Below are 24420 nucleotides of genomic sequence, written 5' to 3' on the forward strand. Positions count from 1 at the left end.
GCTATGGCAAGGACAGAAAAAAATATCGTAGAGAAAAGAAAAATCAATCATACCTAAAAGATTGAGGGTGTGGTAATGACACAGTGATAGAGATCCAGCATGATAGGAATGTGTGACAAGAGAAGGTTTGATAACGATCATGGCAAGCAGTGAGCCATCAGGTCTAGCCTTAGAAGAAACCAAAATACGGTAGAAGTTTGCTGTGGCAGCACCATATGGCAGCAGGTCTATGAGAGCACGGAAAATGTGTACTTGATGTATCAATAAACCAGCTAGATGGAGAGCAGATAGAGATAAAGAGAACTTTGGATCTGCCAATTTTTTACAATATTTATTTATTTTTTATTGCAAAGTCAGATATACAGAGAGCAGGAGAAACAGAAAGGAAGATCGTCTGCCTGATGATTCAACCCCCAAGTAACTGCAAAGGCCAGAGTAGAGTTAGTTGGAAGCCAGGGGCCTCATCCAGATCTCCCACGCAGGTGCAGGTTTCCAGGGCTTTGGGCCATTCTCGACTGCATTCCCAGACCACAGGCAGGGAGCTGGGTGGGAAACAGGACCACCAGAACTAGAATTGGTGCCCATATGGGATCCTGGCATGTGCACGGAGAGGACTTTAACCACTAGGCTACCTTGCCAGGCCCATCTGCCTATTTTTTAATGTGATCTATCTGGCTGTGATTGGGGATGGAATAGCATGTGAGCTTGGGTTTGGAGGATCAGGAGCCAGTCTGAAAGACAAACTGATAATCCAAGGCAAGTCGATAAAAGTAAGAGGAATCAAAAGGCGACTATATAGACATTGTAAAGAATCAAAGCATGTCATTGAAACTAAAATGCAAAGAACAAGAAGCAATATATATACATGTATACACATATATATACACATATATACACACATATATGTAGAATAAGTGATTTAAGGAAATATACAGAAACAAAGAAAGAAGAGAAGGATAAATGAGATGTTCTGGCAGATGGCACTAAGGTCCATTTTAAAGACGTAACAGTGCAGTGAATAAACACTTAAGATCACAATAGAGAACAGGAAAGAAGGGGAACGCTACCTTGTTACTTGTTAAGGAAGCAAGTATCAGGGGAGGAAATGAAACCATTAAAAGGTAGAATGAAATTAAAAGGCAAAACATGCAAGCTTCCCCTGCCTGTTTTATGAACAGAAAAAAGCTGGCGTTGGGTGAACTCACCTTCATTTTAAAACGTCAGTCATGTGAGACGGGTCTAGGAATTACTGTGTCAGTATAGCTGTACCACAGGTGAGAGTACCTCAAACCTCAATTAGACATCTGGCTCCTTGTAGTTGACTTGTTCCCAGCTTCCTGTTGATACAGTTTCTGGAAGGCAGTGGAGACTTTTCAAGTAGTTAAGTTTTTGACACTTATGTAGGAGATCTGCACTGAGTTCTTGGCTGTCGCTGTCCCGCAGCGATGTACTTGGTGCACGGAGCCGATAATAACACGCGTGGACTCCTGACTGATGGTCAAAAGCCGAGGTTTATTAGTACCATCAGACTTTATACTCTGAGGGTCATATAGGATTAGGGAGGAAGTACTGAGCACATCAACAAAACCATCAATGCTTTTGTTTGGAACTCTTTTGTCTTGTATATTCCACCAGGTGATCTCATATACATACTGTCCACTCAACTGTTCTTATGCAAATGATATCCAATAAGGTCCAACCAACTGTAATCCTGTGCTCACTGACCTTCTACGGTCACAATGTCCTCCTACAAATCCCCCTTCTGTGTTTTGTAAAATTAGGCCTGAATGATGTATGTAGGGGAAACATGCTCTTGGGAGAGCAGAAAAATGGGGAGAAACAATATTATTTAACTGAAAGCAGAGTGGCACAGGAACAGTGTAAAGACCAACATTGACATACATAGCAGCTGAGTTCAAACATAACATCAAAGTTCTTTACAGTTACATCTTGTTTAGCATTAACAGTTTTAAATTGATAAAAGCTTTTCAGGGAGATTCTTAACCCAATTTAAATTTTGCAGTTTATAGAGGTTAAGCACAGTTTTGCATTTAACAATTGAAGAATAGAAAAGTTTTAGGTAGGTGAGCAGGGAAATCCCCAACAACTTAGTGAGTGAGGAAGAATTTAACTCTACATGGGGCTCACAAGCAACCCTGATGGTTGGTGTAAGAGAGGGCTGGGAGCCAAGGCTGGAACTAGTTAAGAACTAGAGGAAGCTCCTCCTACAATCCTTTTGTCTCTGAGTGCCTCCCGGGGCTCCTGGCTTAAGTTCCCAGGTCACCAGACCCTATGAGCAGGGTACTGGGCTGCTTCAGTCCCTTGCGAGAAATCCAATAGGAAAGGACTGACCTCAGAGTTCTCGGCCTCCAAGGGCACTCATCTTCCTTGTGATCTCCTTGGCAGTCGGGATACGGTTCTCGATGTCCTTGATGAGGCAGATATCCACTGCTTCTGCAGCGAAAGCACATGGGAGGCCTCCGGGGGTCTCCGGGACTAGGATAGAGGGCTCCTCTTATCCTCCTGCTCCACCCTGAGATCCCCCTTGCTCTATACACACAACCTCCTTTAAGAGGGTGTCAGAGTCGTCCTTGGATACCACCACAAATTTCTATGGCTTTTCTAATGTCTAAGGTCATTAAAATCTATAAATAACAAGTTACACTTAAAGTCTTCCTCAAACATTCTAAGAAGGTGGAGAATTTCTCTGCACTCCTGACCTGTAGTGGAACCTGAGGAATATTAAACAAATTTAGCTTTTCAGTTCTTAGAGGCCACTCCACTGGGGGTTCCATCTTCTCCAGGGGCAGTGTTGATTTCAAGGGAGCTGCAGCACTTTCGAAGTCAGATGAGCCATAGTTTTGAGGATCCATCAGGAAATTCTAGGGACAAGAGCATAACCTTTCCCATGGATTATTAGTGTTTATCAAATGCATCATAATGTCAAGGACAGTTGCGCTTGATGCACCAATCTCTTAGGATCCCTCATGTCACCCGGTGCTGGAAGGGGTCTGGCCTCCTCCTCCTCCTCCAATGTCTCCTTGATAGCGATGGATCTTTCAGGATGAAGTCGCGAAGTTGTCTTACTGCAGGCTCTTCTTCCAGTGAATGGAGTCCAGGGCTTTACATTACCAGCTGGCACCCACACAGGCTGCAGCTCAGTTTCTGGAAAAACACAAACAAACCCTTTTCCCACAGTTAGCAAGGGGTCAGGACCTCTCCATTTGTGAGTGGCTGGGTCCCTCCATCAAACCAAAGGCATCTGTGCTGGGCCTGCAAGCAGCCTCTAGTGACGCAGAGCTGGTGCTCACCAGGAGACAAAATCTGAACAAAATTTAAGGTGAGTAAGACCAAATTAATGCATTTACAGGGGTAGCATATTCCCCCCTCTGCTTTTAAAGCATAACTTTAACATTGCCACAGCCCCAAGGCAACCTGCAGAAAGCTCTGGGCGTGGCTGCAGGTATGCCCGCACACACACACACACACACACTTTTGGAGACTTGAAAATATTATTCTCAACCAAGCTTAGTAGTAGTGTTCACCAAAAACCAGTAAGTGAAACGCCATTAAGTCAATAGTTTTGAACTGAGAAACTCAGACAAAAACATTGATCATGCTATGAAATCCCTCCAATCTAAAATTGCAAATTTCAGTCTTCCCAGCAATACAGCCATGCTAAGAATACATTATTAGCAACGCAAACTAAAATTAAACCTTCACAACTCCATGGATGTATACAATGTTTTGACACAATAAAATTTTACTCCATTTGTTATTTGGCAATAATCTTAGTATAATCCAATAGCCTGGTCAACTGTCTCCACAAAACGGGAGATAGATCCGTTGGCATTCTTGAGGCCTCGTAAGAATACCAAGGGAATCCCTAGGATTTGAAACCTTTGAATTCTTAAATGCTTTTTTAAGGATAGCTAAAAATATCTGAAACAAGATTTGTTGTTGACATTAGCATAACATATGATAGATTACAATTGGTTATTGATGCGAGATCATCACTCAAATATCTTTAAAACAAATACAAAACCTTGACACATTAAAGGCAGTGAGAGATTTGATAACCAGCCAAAAACACAAGAATTACATTAATACATGCAATTAATACATGCAAACACTTTGTAGACAATGAATATCACATTAACTTATACCTTGAAATAATCAAATAGTGTTCGAGTTCAATTTTATACCAAATTATTTATGATAAAATTTCACATTTTTATTAAATGTCCCCCCAAAAAACCCTCAGGATTTACAAAAGCCTAGTATCTTCTTTGAATTCCAAGCTCCCAAAAGTTGCAATGGATATACAGATGAAGTCAGTTTGCTAAACATCTACCACAAAAGACCTTGAAATTGGTGATTATTGTGAAAGCTAGCCACTAAACTGAAGGCCAGCTTCCTCAGCATTATAAAATATTCCAAAAGACATGCGGTTACAACTCGGGTACATTAACAAACAAAACAGCAAACATTCACTTTATAATGATATAATGACATCACCCAAACACTCCTTAAAGCAAGAACATCGCTTTTGTTAATTTTAAACAATGAGAACGTAATGAGGCAGTGAACATAAAAATTAACTTAATATAAAGACTTGTACTTAAAAATTAGTATACATGATTAAGCAATGCTGTATAGGAAAAAGCACTATATGAATAACATGCATACACCACAACTGATTGGAATTTCAGCCTCCAGGATTTATACTTGCAGGGTGAGGAGCACAGGTGGGGCAATGAGACAGTGGCAGTTTTAAGTTTGTAGCTTCTCTGCAGATTCCCATTTTGTAAACCTGTGAATGTTTGGGACCTGGGGCTGGCTCCTCCCAGAGTCTTCTGGCCACAGGCATCTGCCATCATGGTCAAATTTGGATTTACATTCTTTTTTCCAGTGTTGGCCTCTTTGGCACTTAGGACATATTCCAGGGGAGTGACTGTTAAAAGTATCCGCATAGTATTTTTGAGTTGAAGGAAGCATTCGGCAATCTTTTCTAAGGTGTCCCGGCTTGCCACAATTAAAACATTTAGCCTTCATTTGTTTTTGAATAGCAAAAGTTTCAAGTGCTGCTAGGCGGGCACGGTGTTTAAATGTCCCTATGTTGCGACAGGCTCTCAGGTAACCCAGAAGATCCTCTTTTTCTTTTATAGGACGAATAACAGCCTGGCAGTCCTCATTCGCATTATCAAAGGCCAGTTGCTTTAACAACAATTTCCTAGTGCCTTCTCCCCTAACTTGTTTTTCTATAGAGTCTGTCAAACGTCTTACAAAATCAGCATAAGATTCTCTGGCTCCTTGAATGACTTTTGTATAACTGCCCGCAAATTCAGACCCAGTTTCGGTTTTCTCCCATGCCCACAATGCTACATCTCGTATATGCATGAGCGCAGCTTGAGGTAGCTGTATCTGTTGCTCTGTAGTAACCCACTGTCCATCTCCAACCAACATATCATAAGTCAATTGTCCTCCACCAGGGAGTTGCCGACCTGATGCTCCTAAGGTTCGCAGTTTTTCCTTAGCCACATCACTTCTCCACATTTTCCATTGTAAATATTGAGAAGGAGAAAACCCTATTTTTGCTATTACTTCAAAATCATAAGGAATCCAGTTTGCTCCCTGGCTCCAACCATTTAAATATTCCCACACATAAGAAGAAGTAGGTCCGTAGGACACACAAGCCTTTTTAAAAGCTATGATGGCATTAACATCTAGGCTTTCATAGGTAGGTTGGTTATTTTCTTGACTAAGTATGATTGGAAAAAGCAATCGGAATTCATGAGGTCTCCAGGGAACATCAGTCATTTGGAAACGTTTTTGATCAGATTTAAGAGCAAGACGGCATGGGCTGATATTTAACTGTTGCTTTATCCCAGCCTCATTTACCTCACTAGAGAAATCCTGTGGTTTAACACTGAAAATGTTCTTTTTCTTAGTTCTGATTTCATTTTCAGTCACATTATGGTAACATCTTCCAAGTTTTCTTTTCCTAATTTCCACATCTGTAGTATAAGGCCTTTCTCTTTTAGCTGCATTACAGTGGCATCTCCTCGTGGGAGGGTCTCTCACACATTCTTTCTCATCTTCATCTGTAGTATAAGCCATTTCCTTCCTAGCCACATTACGGTGGCGTCTCCCATTAGGGAAATCTCTCACAGGCTCCTCTTGGCCATCCTCCTCATCTGTACTATGAGGCGTTTCCTTTTTAGCCATATTACAGCGTCCTTTCCTGTTAGGTGGGCCTCTTAAGGATTCCCTTTCTCTTTCTTCCTTGTCCAAACTATGAAACACTTCTTTTTTAGCTACATTTTGGGGGTGTCTCCCCTTAGAGGAATTTCTTGCAGATTCCCCTTCTAAAATTATAATAATAGCTCTAATTAAAGCCGATATAATCCAAAAACTAACTTGAATATCTTCTATCCTTCCGACCTTTTCACCATTTTTCTTAGTAAAATTCTTAAGTCCAGTTTCTAGTGTCCATTCATCTGGAGACCAAGGATTATATTCACTAACAAGCTCTAAATAAGAATGCAATTGCTGCCTAGTTATCTTCGTTCCACTTTTCACTAAAAAATTCTGCATAAGAGAGATAAAAGACTGTGCCCTACACTGGTTCTGGCCCATTGTCCCACTCACCACTTTCTCTGGGGGTCTCCGCTGCACTTTCTCTTCTTGTTTCAAGTCCCCGTTCAGGCGCCAGTTGTCGCTGTCCCGCAGCGATGTACTTGGTGCACGGAGCCGATAATAACACGCGTGGACTCCTGACTGATGGTCAAAAGCCGAGGTTTATTAGTACCATCAGACTTTATACTCTGAGGGTCATATAGGATTAGGGAGGAAGTACTGAGCACATCAACAAAACCATCAATGCTTTTGTTTGGAACTCTTTTGTCTTGTATATTCCACCAGGTGATCTCATATACATACTGTCCACTCAACTGTTCTTATGCAAATGATATCCAATAAGGTCCAACCAACTGTAATCCTGTGCTCACTGACCTTCTACGGTCACAATGTCCTCCTACACTTGGCCAGTTTGATTCTCTGGCCTTGGACCATTGTAAGTTTTGAAGTTGTTAGTGTGATTAGTTTTTAAATGTCATGGCTTTTGTCAGAAATATAAGGCAGGAATGGAAGAGAGACTTCATGGTCTCTGGAAGGTGTTATGCTACCCTCTCATCCTTCAAAGCCAGCATGTAGCTCAACGCTAGTCTCTGCTTTGAGATACCTTCCGGCTCTATTTCATATCGCACAAAGGAGTTTTGTTCTTAATTCGAATAGCTAACTTAGCTTGGTTGTTTGTGGGTGGTCTGTTTGGAGATTTGCCACAGCTGCTTGTTTAAACTATTTGTTTGCCTTCTAATTATCTTACATCTTAAAGATATATCAAAATATTTATCTGTTAATATTTAGTTTTGTAAATGCATAGGAGGAAAAAATCAACATCATCGTATTTGCCTGAGAGTTACAGAGGCCATTTCTGAAATTTGGCGTTTAACCTCCACCAACAGCTGACGGATACTGATGGGGTAAAGCTTGTTCTTAGCACTCTGTTCTTTTGGACATCAAACGCATTCAGATTTTTTCTAATGTCATTTATGTTAGTGACATTTCATTATTCTTCACACATTGTGAAGTACAGAGAGGCAAGAATGAGTGAATGGCTTCAACCTTGCTAAAACCAACACTGGGAGATTTGGGCTAGCCCTTAAAAAATGCTGGTGGAATGAAAAACTGAATAGATCAAGAAGATGGTTTCTGCTCTGAAAATTAAGTTAAATATGTTTCTGGTGTGGATAGTACAGTTCTTTGAGAGCCTGGTAATAATCGTACAATGCTAGTCCCAGAAAAGAGTCTTCTCAAGGAATGAGGGAAAGTTTCGTTCCACGTTCTGTGATCTGATTTGAAACCTCTCATGCCTCAAGAAACTCAGGAAACGCATCATGACAACTACTTAGCACGTGACAACAAAACTACTAAAGATAATTCAAAACACATTATTTTAAAACAACACAGAAGTCACATGAGGCTGTATTAGTAACATGTGCACATCAATAAAAGGAAGTATAACACAATTTTTTTTAAATTTCTCACATTGGTCAGTCTCTGTTGTTATGCTGGAATAATATGATTCATTCACAACCCTTGAAAGCAGAAACTTAAAAGTCTCCATAGTGCTGGCTTGCTCAATTTCATTATCACAAATAGCAAAATTAGAAAGATCTCTACGCTGTTCTTTGTATGATAGACAAATTCTCACAACCTCTTGAGTCAGCCAAGGTTACCTGGTCCTTCCAACCTTCTAAGATTAACATATGAGCTTCAGATCCTGACTACCAACCATCTCACTTTAATGAGGTTGAGGTCCTGGTTTCTGTATCCTTAGCAGACTGTCCACTTTGATCAAGACCCAGGCCAACCCAAACATTGTTTACATACAAATTGAGCCATGTCACTAAGCTGCTCCGTACTGTGATTTTCTCTCAGTGTTCCTAAAAGTTCTAAAATTTTAACATAATACTACACAGTATATTGCCTATGTTTTCAACTGCATTGTTCAGTTCTGTTTCTTTTTTAACACATTAAGCTTCTGTCTTCTTCTTTTACCTTGCTCTTCTTCTCTACCTGAAACTACCACTGAACTATGAACACACGAGTGTTCCCATTTAAATAAGAGCTTCTGAGCAAGTATCACCTTTCAGTGCTTGCCTTACAATTTGGGATGCTAAAAACTAATAATAAAACACGAAATAATTAGTATATGATGAAAATGTTAAAAGAAAGTTAACTTGTGACACGCTAGCTCATGTTAGATTGTATGAATATGGGTGGACTCAGTTGATGACATTTAAAGCAAGATCAGAAATGTAGCAAATTGTATCCACAAAGATTTCCGGCAAGGGAACGTCAGGTCTAAGATCCTGAGAACTGGGATGCACTCAATGTGTTTCAAAAGGAAAATTGGCGGGGACCAAAAAGGAAGAGCTATTGAGATACAGACCAAAACCTTATCATGTGAGATTTTGGTATTTCAACCAGGGAGTTTGAATTTTTATGCAGATCGGATCATGGGAAGCCAGAGGAGAGTGCTGCACAGACATAGGAAGTGGTATAAATTGTTTTAAAACATAGTATTACTGTGCAGTTTGAAGAACATAGTATAAAACAGGAAAGGGAAGGAGAGGAGACAAGCTAGAAACTCAGCGTGACTCAATAAAGTTTAAGGGGAAAATGGCAGGAAGGAACCAGGTGCTTGTTGTATATTGGGAATGTTCAGCCAGAAAGTGTGATGAACTGCAAGTTGCCTAGCAAGGAGAAACATGAATCAGGGAAAATCAGGAGCTGTTACTTGATCATGCAGACAAATGGGAAAGCCAGTTCCACCAGTACAGTATGTTAACATACTGGCTCCCCACTTACTCCTACTTGACCTGTGTGACTGGGAATATGTTATTTAGCCTCTCCATTCTCTTATTTCTAAATTTATAAGAATCTGGAAAACAAAACCAAGCCTAACTTGTGGGAATTAAATAACATAACAACTTAAAATAGTTCTTAGAATGTGAGTACTCAATAAATAGGGAAAGTATTATTGCTGCAATTATTACTATAACAAAGACAGAGAAACTCAACGTATTTTTTGTCAGATTAGTTGGAGATCATTATTACAGAACTGCATGGGGTACACTGGTACACAAAAGTCTGGCGTTCTAAGGAAAGGTCAATCTCTTGATGACCCATTTTGGAAAAGTCACTCCTAAGCAGAGACCACCAAGTATCCTAGAGACACATTTGACCAAAAGAAAGGAGAGAGATGTTTTGGTAATGGCATTGCAATATTTAGAGGTCTGGATAGGAGAGGAGAAGCCAGCCAAGGAGACATAGCGTTGTAGGAAGAAAACCTGGGGTGATTCCACGGAAGAAGCAGGTTTAAGAGAGACTGATGAACTCTGCCTTCGTTAGAAATTGATCAATTCAGAACAGGAAAAAGAAACATGCTCCGTGAAACTTGCAAGCTGGAAGTCCTTGGGACAAATGTCAAGGATTTTTCTCAATGCAATATGTGAAAGTTAAACTTTAGTGTCATTTCAGAGATACAGCTTCCGAATCTCTGGGATAAAGTAATTCCCTTGGCATTGAACTTGTCATTTCTATAGAGTTTTAGAGATAATTATCTATGTAGAGTACACCATTTGGGTAAAGTTCTGTCTTTCCAACAGTTATGAACCTATGGAATAGTCCAATAATCTGTTTTATTTTTCAGAATTCTCTCAAAGGAGGAATTTTTCATATATGTTATTATCCAGTTTGCAGTGAACAAATGAACACCGAATGAAAAAAGTAATGATTATATATAACTGAACCATAAAAATATTTCATTCTTATTTTAACTAACAAATACTTTTAAGTGGCATATAATATTGTTTCTAACTTTTTGCCATGATTAAACCGCTGTGCTTTCTCATAACTACCAAAATCATTTTGGAGCAATAAGTAGAAAAAAATAATAAACTGTTAGTCTATTTTGCGTACCATCACTACATAAGTATTTTTTCCCAAAGATATATTTATATCTATACTACAGTTTACTTCAGTGACTATCTAAAATACATTAGCATCTAGCACATACATGATGACATAACCATTGAAATAACCAATAGTCCAAAGAAATTCATAGTTCCTTCTTTAAGTTGTTGTCCAACCAATGCTTTAAACTGATATTTAGTTCTATTGTATTAGATGAAGTCACCATCAAATATCTCACTTGCAGTGCATTAAGCCAGTTCTTTGTTAAAAAGTCCTGTATAAACTGTCAACATTTATTATCTGTTTGGTTTTTAGAGAAGTTTGCCTTGAATCATATACTAATGATATTATCACATAATTCCTCTATTGTTCTATGTTCTGAAGTAAAACAGTACAGTTGATATGGTAAATTCTTTGAAATCTAGTATGAGGAAAATGTATTAGCATGTTGTTTCCTACTGAGTACATAGGTTACAATATTTTGGCAATGATCATTTTGAAATTCAATTCAACACTTTTTTTTTTTACTGTTCTGGAAAGCTAGGATCTCATTTATGTTCATTTGATGTACATATTTGTGTCCTAAGCATCTTTATTGAATACACAAATGTAATCTTAGCAATCCATTTAATGTATGCCTTTTAAACACATTATTTGCAGTTTTCGATTTAGGGACATTATGAATGCTTAAAAGAAATAGAAGGACTGTCCTTTTCCTTCAAGTAACCCCAGGAATAATCACTCTTTTTGGTTTTGCTAAGTGGTATGAATTCCATGAAGATAATTTTTAGTCCAAAGACAAATTGGCTGTCTCCTTCCATTTCCCAAAATATATTTGGACATATAGAAGAACTTTAAAATGGTATAAATTCTATATGTCTTGGATCTCTTCTTTGTAAAATACAAATCACAATTGAGTTTTTTTTAATTTTCAGAGTCAGGGAAAAACAAAAACAATTCAGAAAATAAGGACAATGAAAAAATATTGTACTAATTGATAAATTAACATCCATTTAGAATCATGAACAAAATATAGAATTTTAGCACATCTTGCTCTGAGTCTATCTAAGTTAAAATATGAATCTAGCTAATGTTTCCTTCCTTTTCCTATTGTTCTAAATTTTCTTCTTATATATAGTGATGTTAGATATGCATCAATTAATAAAATTTATAAAGTAAAATGGTATTAAATACCATTTATTTCTCTTCTCTAATTAAAACACCTTTAAATATCATATCCTTATCTATTACACCTCATAGAATATGCATGTTCCTACAAACAAACTTGATGATTGGGTTACATTAAAGTGATACGCATTTCTGCATTTGTCTCACAATTTGTGAAGTTTTTATTGTACACACAATCTAGTTTTAATAATGAAGAAATCTTGTTAGCAAAATTTAATAGCATATAAATGTATGTATGTATTCATTAAAATTGATAAAGTGGTAAAGTTAATAAAAATTTAATTTAAAGAATTCAGCTTTAAGTGGCCTTATGAGATAAACTAAATGTAATTCTTTAAATGTAAGTATTTGGGCTTTATTTCAAATTTTTTTTATGCATGGGATGTGCAGATATTAAACTTCTAAGTACTTAATTAGATTCTTTTCTCAAAACTTGCCAAATACAGATAGAAATCCATACTTATGAAATATTTAAGACTTTATCATGTGGACTACAATTACAAACTGCATAAATGTCTCCAAAACATTAACATTATGGTACAATTTCCTCATTAAATTGCCATCAGTCAAAAATCATGTTTCCTGAAGTTAGATCTTCATAGCATTATTAAAATATTTTTTTTTCTCTAAAATGTAAGTCACAAATTACTCTAAATTTAGAGAAGCAAAATTTAATGAAATACACTTAAATAACAAATTAATTAATGCATTTTTAAAAGTTTTAAGATACATTATTATTTGAGTAGCTTCAAAATTTCCACATTGTTTTGTGTATAATATCTCATCCAAAGATTTCATTTACATTCACTTTCCATTCTTTTCCAATAGTGCACATATAAATCATGATATTTAACACTGTTTTTTTTTTCTTTTGAGAATATACAATCACAGAATTCCTCTGTGGGTTCTAAGTGGCTAATTTTTATTAACCATGTACTTAAATATTTTAAAATATTATTGGTAATTGTTTTAAACATATTCTTGAGCATATCACAAGTTGTTGAGTAAATGTTGAAGAAAGGAAGAATTTATGTCAAAAGCACCTGAGGACACAAAAGGTGAACAGCAGCAGTGAAAGTCTATGCTCAATGTTATACAACAAAGTCAACAAGAACTCCAGGTGAAACTGGGGAAAACACCTTAACAGGCAAAGTGCTGCAGATTTAATAACAGATAGAGAATCGTCAGCAGGGATTATCATTCACAGCACAATAGCAGCAAAGAGCCTATTTCCACTCTTACGGAAATCATTGAAGGGTAGGAGGAGGAACTCTGATGGAGCCATTACCAATTTGTTCAGACCAATGGTGTAAGAGCAAGTATTGTCCTTATCTAATAAGCAAAACACATTTTTATCGTATGAAGTACTTAACACTATGCCCTGGGCACTAACTAGTTGCATGAATGATTTTGACAGAACATTTTCCATTCTGCTTCTCACTACAAACAAAAATTCACGAAGCCCCCTCCCACTCAGGATGGCAAATTTTAACCAATACTAACTAAATGACTTGTTCCAGAAATATTCATTTTTGTATCAATCACCTCAGAGTAATAGTGTTAATAATCAACAAGCTGTACTTTCCACCTTACAGTTTATTTTCCTCACATCAAAACACCTAGATCAAAACAAACCTGAGGATTTCCTCTGATGCACTATTCCATCTTCTTCCTACTTAATTTCCAAGTAACTTAAACACAAACAGTTACTTTCAGCCAAATTATTCACAAGAATCAACTCAAAATTCCCCAGTAGTCCAGGCTGTAGTTCAACTGACAGCTGAATTATTGATCTGGCTTTGGTACAGCCCTCATACTACATGCTGAATGATGTCTGCAACTGTCCTTCCTATGAAGTGACCCATCTAAATACATTTTCATGAGGCTTATTGCTTATCTGAGGAAAAGAAGGTCATCAGAATCGATGTGTTCTACAATTTATATTCTAAGACACACCTGCAAATACTTTACTAACAATGGCATCCCTCTTGAGAAATATTCCTTTATAGTGTTCTTTACAGGACTTGAGCTAGGGGTGTGTGTGTGTGTGTGTGTGTGTGTGTGTAGTGTTTTTCAGGAAGAATAAAGAAACCAACTAAAGTTCCAATTCTAAATTTCAGTAGCAAGAAGCTATATTTAACATTGGGAAGACTATCCCTCATAAACACCAGCACCGCTTGCCAATTTACAAAAGTAGCAATGGACAGGTCCACATTTTATGAACTGGTAAATCTGTTGTCTTATAATCCAATTATTCAAAACAGGATAGGAGATGGATGTAAACTTTAGTCTGGGCCAACACAAATGCTCACACAACTTGTGACTACTTAAAATTGAACAACATGTATAACAGAATAACAAAATCCATTTGATAAAATATTACTCTATTATAAGTAAAACCAGCAACTAACAGAGGTGCCACAAAGTGTTGCTAACACATGCTTTTAAGCACACAAGACTGTTCATTTTGCAAGAACATTCCTACTATAATAATGCATTTAGCTTTAAGTTTTCAAACTGCAAATATAACGATTGTTCAATATATTCACTTTTATGAAATTCAAAAACATGAGAATAATCAATAACCACAACTGAACTATAAGCAAGAGCGTAATTAAAAGTAAATGCTTCAGAGATATTAGTAATTTCAAATTTAAGTGATTGATCAGAAACAAGTGGCAACACAAAGAATATTAATAGTTACTAACTTTTATATGTCTTCCAATGTGTAGCGTTGTCTTTGGTTCTTATCCGCATCTACTAAGACTGTAAGAGCATCTTAAGCAATACTTGATTAAGCAAATACTGTGCAGGGATTTATGTGAACTTACACAGTGTTCCAAAAACATCTTATGCTTGCACTGATACAAGAAATTGGTTGTGTCAGTTACATTAGTACAAAATTCAAAGTAACATAGAAAAAAATAAAAAGTTCACCTACACACTGCTACAATGTATCCTTCTCCAAGACAGTTGAACTTGAGAAACAAACATTATTCTATTTTTCAGCTTGGGATTGGTATGAACATAGAGTTACGTTATTACAAGAATAAATATAATTATTAAAACGAAAGGGAAAAATATGGCTCTCAACCTAGTATAAATATATTAATAGCAATTGTAGAAAAGAGTAATTTAAATTCCTTTTTCCAACTGTTTGAACAATAAAAGCGCGACATGACTCTTTGTATTGAGAGAAAATTGTAAATGACATCCCCGTAAGTCTGCAGTGTCAGACAAAACTTGGATAAAAGTTTTGATAAAAAGTTTGATGAAACTTTTTACAGTAAAAACAGATTCTTTTGTGGCTCTGTCATGTCACTTTAACAAAATCTGCTAAATGAAGAATGATGAAGTAATTTTACTTATGAAATCGTCACACCACTACACCATTATATTCGTAGTGAGTTAATCTTTGATTACTTGTCGGGCTACCCTACAATTTATTTACAAATAATATTTCTCTGTAAATTTTTCAAACCCAAAGATTTCCGCATTGGTTTTGTAACAGCTGTGAAAATAGTTCATATTATTCAATTGACCTTTTGTCATTTTGTGAAATCATTCCGTGATTTTACACATTCCATTATTTAATGAATTATATTGAAAGGAAATAACTTTACTCACAGCAGATTTTCCAACCCCTCATTCCAATTGAATAAAAAAGTCTGTATCGTGAACAATCACTGCACACACCCAAGCCACACAGGTGTTCAGGAAGATTACATAAACTGTTCCCTAGCTCATGGCAAATCTCAGACAACTTTCTATCACTGCAAAAAACAAAAGTAGAAGGCAAAAATCGTCCATAAACTAACTCTTCTATAGTAAAGCTTGCTATTTTATTTCATAGTTTCATGCAGCCAAACCAGGACATTACAGTTCTCAACATTGGAAAGAATTATATTACCTTTTTATTTCAAACCTTAAAATCTCTCTTGTCCATCATAAAGTATTCTGAACCATTGTAAGATTCATTTACACCGTAAATATGGCAAAGTCACAGAACATAGGGTGAAACAACGCAAAGCCGAGCCAAACGAGTCAAAACAAAGCTATCACATACTTCAAGAATTAATGAGGAAAAACAACAGAGGGAATGTCTTACCAAGCACTCCAAGTCGATAGTTGACAGTGATGACGATCACATTGCCATAGCTTGCCAAGACACTGCCATCGTATAAATTTCCTGTACCCTCCATGTATGATCCACCGTGGATGTATACCATCACTGGTTTGGGACCCCCACTGTCCCGAATATCTGAAAAACAAATTGTCGGCATTGTTCTTATCCTCAAACAACAGACATAATGAAGGAGAGGATGTATTTCCCAATGACCATTTTAGGGACAATAGAGCATGATTTAGATATGCTCTTTAAATTGCTGTTTTTGTTAAAGTGTTTCTTAAGCAACTCATGTTAAGAGCCATTGCAGAAAAGAGCAACAGGCATCCGTGATTTTCTGTAAGAAACGTTTCTTTATAAATCATAAACTAAATTACAAAATTTAGAAAAATAAATAATAGGATGAATTTTAGCATATTTTCATGAATCACTGAGGTGTCAATAAAACTGGCAGAAATAATTGTATGAACATCTCTCTTAGTGCTGCTTTTAAAAAGTGTTATAGACCTCATATGGAATTTAAGAATCATAAACTAAGCACAATTAAATCATTGCTATTAGAAATTAAAAACCTGGCTTTTTCTGTTTTTTTTTATTTATTGAAAAGTTTTCTGTTTAATGCAAATGGTTATGTTAAGTCATTTATGCTTACATTTGTGAATATAATTCTAGTATTGTATTATTCATTGCACAAAGTGTTGCTTCATACTTGAAAGTTCTGTCAGACGGATGTTTAGGTAGCAAAATTGCTTGCATCCATGTTTTTGTTTTTAGTGCTTTTCGGGGAAATGACATTTATATGATATTATATGGGAAGTCTAGGCCATCCACTCCACTCACTTCACGTTCTACGAACTTCTACCTTTCTGAAAAGAAAATAGACAAGATTACACACACACACAAATCTATGCATATATAATCCTTGTGTGTGTGCATACATATATAATTATGATATATAGAATAATATATGATTATATATATATATATATATAATCCCTTGGTGTAGATAATATAATCTTCTTAATCTGATTTCTGCTCTGTTTTTTTCCTTTATGTAGATAATGCAATAGAATGAGGCTTAGGTCAAGTACCAAAATTCAAGGTAATGTTAAGGTGAGCTTTCTATTGCTCTGAAATTTATGCAACTAGTTTTGTTTTTTTTAAGTTTCCTTTTCATCATTAGGTGCTTTAAAACATCTGCTGAAAATAAAGTTTAATTATGATCAATATTCAAAATCCACTGATATCTACAGAATAAAATGTCAAACTGCACATGGTAACTATGGTTTTAACTATTTGGTGGATTGAATACTATAGTTATATATACAATTGGCTATAGACATGCAAGACATTATTATATAATAGCCCACAATATTTTGTAACCATAATTAAAGCAATATTACATTAAATCTGTTATCTTACCTCTTAAATTTAATATTGAAGGCTATCATTTAAAGGTATAATTTGTTTCCTTTGCAGGGGATATCCTTTTTATAAAAGTAAGTTATTCCATATTTTTACAGCTTAGGTATAGCTTTTGAAATTGATTCATTTGATATAAATTCACTAAAAGAGCTGGTAGTTCTTTTGAGATTGCTTTAAGTTTCCTGTAGGAAGAAAGGCTAATGTGAATGTATAAGTCCTTCTACTCCAATATTAATGTGGATTTCATTACATGAAAAATCATTTAAGCACCAGAAGTTGCAACTTGTTGCCCAAATTTTCAAATTGGAATAATGTCTTATTGTCAGATTTATATATTGTTTAAAAAGACGAGTGTAAATCTGGTTTAATATGATTGTATCAACAAACTAATGTCCTACTCGAGAAAATAGTCTGATTTTGTTGTTGTTAATAGTGAGAGGAAGATGCTTTGACAGCAAAACAATCAGCTAGTTACTTAGAAACTTGTATTTTTTTCCCCTTGAATATTTGGAGGTAAAAATGGTATCCATTCATTCATGAAGATTTTTGGTCTACAGATTTGTGGAGAGATCAGATACAGGCAAAAGAAGTTTTCCATTAAAGTCGGTCAGAGCAAGTACCTTAAATGCCTATTTATTATGTACAGCTTTACCTGCTTATTTATTTGCTTATTTATTTATTTATTCAGTGCGGCTGGCAATGAAACAGCAATAATGAATTATTAAACTGAAATCATTAACTGCCTGTTCACAGCAGACACTAGTATCTGCTAATTGTACGCTTGGAGGTAGCACAGAGGGCGGCTGCTTCAGAATTCTTCTTTAATTAAAATTACATAGAATTACAAATCACCAACTGTGAACAGTAATGAGATCTTGGTAAAACCATTCTGTTCACCTGGAAAACAATAGTGGAACACATCGGGAGGACCTGAAGCATTTTATACTAATAACAGAATAGAGTGGACATTGTCAGGAAACACGGAAAATATTAAGGAAGATTCTAGGAGGCTGTTTTGAGTGGGATTCCTTTATTCTTTATGAAAAGTAGGCGTCAAGGATTTCAGATACTTGGAATTCATTCTGATTGCCACATGGTGTTTTCAAACTTCTCAATGATTTAAGCCTTCATAAAGAATTTAATTCCAGAAAGCTCTTTATAATTCTGATGCTATGATCTCAAAAATATATATTTAACTTGATGTAAGGCTAAGCTTAATGTTAGAAGGAATATTAATTGCTAACATATGTAAAATTCATGGATATAGCAGTATTTTTGTTGCTTACAAAATTGAGAAGCTAGACACTTTCTCTGGCTGAGCAACTGAAATTTTTCAATGTTTTGTTAGACTAGTTCACCCTAGATGTGAATTTTTACCATGTTTTATCGCAGATTTTCTGTCTTAGACTTTACTTACCTGTGCAGGCTACAACTCTTTTTGATGACAAATATGAGTAACTTATAATTATTTATTTTGTATTTAAAAATAATTAGGATGATTATAACTTTAAAGAGGCTAATCTTGAATACTCTCTAATCCAACCATCATTGTAGCAACAAAGCCAGGGAGGTTAATCATGTGTAATGCATATGCAATAAACATATGTTGGTAATTTATAATGAATGTTTTATACCTAAATTGTTTCTCTAAAAATTATTTAGCCACCTATAGGTCAAAACATGTGAACTCAACATTTTTGCTTAAGAATACTGTCTAAAAAAATCTGTTACTGAGCTTTCTTAAGTAATCAGAATACTGTTAGAAATTTTAAAACCAGCACTTGAGTGAACTAAAACAAATAAATATGTAAATGTTTGCAAAACCGCTTCACATGTTCTGATTAACAGTGCTTTTATGTGTTGTTAAACACATTCGTTTCTGAAAAGTGCAATGATAAGGGGAAAAAGTAACACAGCTGTTTTGCATGAGTTCCTAAAAAGGATATTTTCAAGAAAAAAATGGTTAAACTTGGAATCTGAGTAGACTTCTTTTTTTTTTTTTTTTGTCTTTTCTTAATAAGATTTACTTTGTATTGGAAAGTCAGATTTACACAGAGGAGAGACACAGCAAAAGTTCTTCTATGCGCTGGTTTACTGTCCAAATGACTGCAACAGCCAGAACTGAGCTGATCCCGAGCCAGGAGTCAGGAGCTTTTTCCAAGTCTCTCAAGTGAGTGTAGGTTCCCTAGGATTTAGCCCATCCTACAGTGCTTACCCAGGGAGCTAACTGGATGGGAAGGGGAGGCCCCAGGACATGAAACAGCATCCATATGTGATCTCAGCACTTGGAAAGGGAGCGTTAGCCAATTGAGCCATCACGTTGAGCTGGCTTCTTAATTTAAATGTATTTTTCTTTTTTCTTTTTTTTTTTTCTGGCAGGTATCAAAAGATCTAGAGTAGTAGTAGTAGGGATTTCTCTGTATCTGTCAACCAAAGTGTAGAATCACAATTCCTTTTAACGTTTTTAGCTACTGTTATCACAGTGAGTGTGTTTACTGGCTTCTTACCTCTTCAGGGACTGTGGAAATATTTAATTTCCCATATTTTACAATCTTTGGGACTAAACAGTTTTAAAATTGTGAAACACTAACACAATGATATTTTTCATTTTTCTGAACCACAGTTATTACTCAGAGCCACTGTGATAATGCAGAAACGCTAGCCGGAACTGCGATTATTAATGGGACTGGGCAAAATCAAAAGTGTACTTTGAGTGGAAGAGTTGATAAACATCTACAGAAAAAAAAATTTAAAAAACCTCTATGCAGGATATAATATTGCATTTAAATATTAAAACATTACTATTGAAATATTCTTAGCATAATTTAAAATTTACAAATATACCTTTAATTTAATTGTAGAAATCTAGGTGGTTTCTTGACCTTTTATTGATCAGTTCAAATTAGTGTTTTAATACTATAGAAATAATGCATTAAAAAGTTAGTTCTCCTTTACTGTAAAACACAAATGAATAATGATACAATTCTCTCTGGCCAGTGATTGCCAGAAATGGAAGTGAAGGATAGACGTGAAGTTTTCCATTCAGGTTAGGGAAGAGAAACTCCAGTCAACTTCACAAGCTGACTAGGAATAGGTTAGCCACAATAAGGAACTGGACATCATAGTAAATACACAAGAACTGGGTAATAATCTAAAGTGGATGGAGTAGTTTATCAAGTAATTGATATGCTTTGCTTTATGAACACTGTTGATTTAACATTTGGAGCAAAATTACATGTGAAAACTGGATTCAGTTATCCTTTATACCTATATCAATGACTGTAAATGAAATGCAAAACCAGATACTCAGACTCTCACGTGTGTGTGTGTGTGTGTGTGTGTGTGTGATTTGAATTAATCCTTCTTGTACTTACACAATTATCAAAAACAGCACAGAGGAAAAGATCAAAATGCAACTGACTGCTTTGACATTGTGTACTTTTGAGCATTTAATGATGTGATGGGATGGCTTATATGGATGCTATCTGACAGTTTAAATAAAGGTTTAGGACATTTCTAATGGCTGTATGAAACTGTTAAGTGTGCTTGAAAACAAGTCTGAGAAACAGCTTGAAAATCAAAAGGCTTAGTCCAATGTGGTCACTCAACAGGAATGTATCGTAAGCATGCGAAAATGTCTTGATACTGTTTTACTGACAGAAATAAAATTATAATAAATTAGCAATCAAGGCTCTTTTAAATAGGAAAGAAGGTAAACTAACCTTGTGACTACACTGGGAAAATGAGGAATTGACAAAGACTCTGTGAATGGCTTTATAGTTCAAGAATCAGATAACAATACATCTAAGACTTAGAGATTTTCAGAGGATTCAACAGATTTCCAAGTTGGAAATTAGAAGCAATCCACCTAGAGCTTACTCAAGTGAACCCTTGTGGCTTATTACAAACAAGCCTGTAACATTTTAATACTACAGATTTCCAAGAGTATTTTTAAACTGATAATTTGAAATTGATTGTGTAAGGTTACTGTTACTTAGCATTCAAAATGATAACTTAGTGGGAACTATACTGTAGTTCATCTGTTTAGTAATGAGTACTTTGTTCAAAATCTTCAACCTACTACTGAGATGAGAGCTGATCAGTCTAAAGTGAAAAGTCATAAACTAAAGGTAATTTAAACATTTGTTCCAATAGAAAGTATGCATAGCAAGTACAAATTAAGCTTTCAGTGCTTTTTAAATTTTGTAATGTGAAGGAGTATTCACATACACACATCAGTGAATAAAACACAAACTGTCTAGTGAAGAATAATTCACTTGTTGAATTACTAGCCATCATTACTAATTCCTTAAATTAAAACTCAGGAAACTAGCTCTTCTGCAGGCCTGATTGTAAGTTATTTTGGAAAATCTTACTAGCCATTTAATTAATATGTTGATTCACCTCTGTCTTGGTTTATGAGAATCATTTTTAAACTAAGGGCTTTATTAACTATCTCTGAAAGAGTTACATAACTCAGGTAAAATCAAACAAAGGAAAAAATTATGGCCCCTGAATAGAACCCATATGAGATGAAAGAATCAATGAGCCTCTTGAGACACTCAATTTAACATCAAGTAAACGTTCAGTGGAATGAAAAACATCAAATCAATGTGGTGAGTACTGAGGTTTTTCAGGGTAAATCAGAACTGTATGTCATGAGAATGTTGGAAAGAGAAAATTTCAATATTAATGAAATAGGACATGTTTTATTGCTTAGAGTTAACAACCTTTGAAAAAAAATAAAGTGGGTTGTTTGGTGATCTAGAAACTATGTCCTTCTAGATTTTAAGCATATTTGATAATCTAATTTAAAAGAATATCTGTAAGCTCTACCATAAACATTATTATGAACCAGAGTATTTAAGTGGTCTCACAATGTTTATTCATTATCTACATAGGTGAAATGCCTTTTCTATTGACAGATTTGTATTTTATTAACATGTAATAAAGCAAACAAAAAAGCCCCCTTATATTTTAAGTTTCAAATATATTGCTTAAGAAACACTTTATTTCAGCTCATAGTTTGTCCTTCATTTTATGGAATGCGGGATTCTTTTTAAACAAATATCGAATGTAAAAATGAAACACGTTTTGATATTGGTCAAAATAGTTACATCGCTTAGAAGACATGCAAGATGGCCACAGAGAGACTACAAGGGAGAGATTGTTAGTTCAAAGATGTGGACAAATTTGTCAAAACGTGGGATGAAACAGATCAAAAGTCAGTTCAAGAAAGCAAAAAATTATGCCGCTCATTTTAAAACATTGCAATGGTTGGCATCAAAATGTAAAACTTAACATTCATTTTTTAAAAAAAAATTAAAAATGTGTATTTAAATGTAACAACAAGCAAGAAAACAAAACACATCAAAAACGGGAATTAAGAACAACTCTTCAAAAAAAGACAAGAAGTAAAAAAATAGTGGTGGAAAAAGTGATTGAGGTCCTCATCATGCAAATAGATTTCTTGGAAAAAAAAATACCTTCATCTTCAGCACCGTCATTATCACCTAAATCATCTGTCTGTTTCTTTGTAAGGGGACCTAGGATTGAGAATGAAGAAATGGAGGGAAAAAAAAAAGACAATTCAAGAATAAACAAGACTGAGGGGGAAAAATAACTGTAACTACTAAAATTTTCAAGGATATTTCCAAAAAGAATGGGGAAGTAGTTACATCATAGTTGTTAGCTATTTTGCTTAAGAAAAAAGAGTTACATTCCCCAAAATATCATAGAAAATCTAATTTTTAATATATCATGCATTAAAAATGCATCAAGTAATAGAGAAAGATTTTTAAAAAAACAGCGTATACAAAAAAGTAAACATTTATTAGTTGAAATAATTTATTCAGTGTTTTCTCTAACTTAAATTAGTGACAACAGTAAAGAAACCAGGTCAACCTCATTCCTTAATTTGAAATAATAAAATATCATTAGTGAAAACAGTTATCAACATTTTCATATTGTTCTTTTACTTTTTTTGTAATGACTTAACCCAGACTTTACTAATTTTAAATTCATATATTTTTCAAACTGTGACTTTTTAAAATTACTTGTCATTACACCAGTATTTCCCCATGGAGTTCCATTTAATATTAGCTGTTGAACTGAGACATGTGCATTCTGCATAAATGTTTCAAGAGATAGCCTCACTGTTCTGCCAATCAAAGATGGCATCAATAGAAGTTATCAATAGTAGCTAGTTACCGTGTCATGACTTCTATTTCATAATCGGTTTAGTAATATGATGAAATGATGTTTTAGCACAATTTCATGCCCAGTGTAGCTATTTATAAGATGTTTTAAGAGAATAATTGTATTAAATACTGAAAATATTTAATAATTGTGCTGTTATAGTTAATGCCAATTTGCTACATTGAAGGAGCATACCAAAGGGGAATTCAAAGGCCATATGAAAGTAATTTTAATTGTCACATTAATTGACACACTCGGCACACAAAAAAGCAAGAGAAACACCATATTCTCTTTTTGTTTCCACAACCATTCGACTTGTTTGACATAATCTTCATGCAGAAAGCAACCACTACAAACACAGGACACTCAAGTTAACGGACAGCCAACCACGTAGCAATAAGCAAGGGTTTTTTTTGTCATGCATCAAGTAGCAGTCATAAAATAAGGAAGAAACAAAAGGATTGAAAATCATGTGTTGATTTCAATAGCATCATAATAAAGAAGCATTGACTCTAAGCACACTTCGTAGGAAAGATTGTTCAACATTTTGATAAAGACTTCTAAGTCACTTCAGAGATTACTGTGCATTTTATTTGCAAATCAATATTAATGAAAAACACCATGCCAGAAAACAAAAGGAAAAATGAGATCTAATACAGTATTAGCTCATCAGCTCAGTGAGCAGCCTTGAAAATAGTAACATTAATCAGAAATCAAAAGACTGGAAAAATAGAAACCAACGACATAATTGAGAAGGCCCATTTTTGCCTCATAAAAACAGCATGGTTTTAAGGTCATTCTATATAAAGAAAAGCACCCATACATGGTAATTCAAGTGGTATACTTTTATAGTTACACCTGTAAGCAATCATTCCATTAAGAAAAAATCTGGATGAGAGTAATAATGTATGTTAATTGGCATCCAGATGCATGTTCACAGA

At 35.2% G+C, this 24420-nt stretch overlaps 1 protein-coding gene across 1 annotated transcript in view; it reads right to left on the reverse strand.

The window, feature by feature from the left end:
• The window catches only part of NLGN1 (neuroligin 1), a 691248-nt gene that overhangs the window by 457737 nt on the left and 209091 nt on the right, over nt 1-24420 (reverse strand). The window contains exon 2 of the mRNA XM_004591291.2: nt 15839-15991. Within this exon, the coding sequence (XP_004591348.2) occupies nt 15839-15991 (153 nt within the window). The remainder of the gene's footprint in view (nt 1-15838; nt 15992-24420) is intronic.

This window comes from Ochotona princeps, chromosome 3 (genome assembly GCF_030435755.1).
Source record: "Ochotona princeps isolate mOchPri1 chromosome 3, mOchPri1.hap1, whole genome shotgun sequence".
NCBI classification, from domain to species: domain Eukaryota; kingdom Metazoa; phylum Chordata; class Mammalia; order Lagomorpha; family Ochotonidae; genus Ochotona; species Ochotona princeps.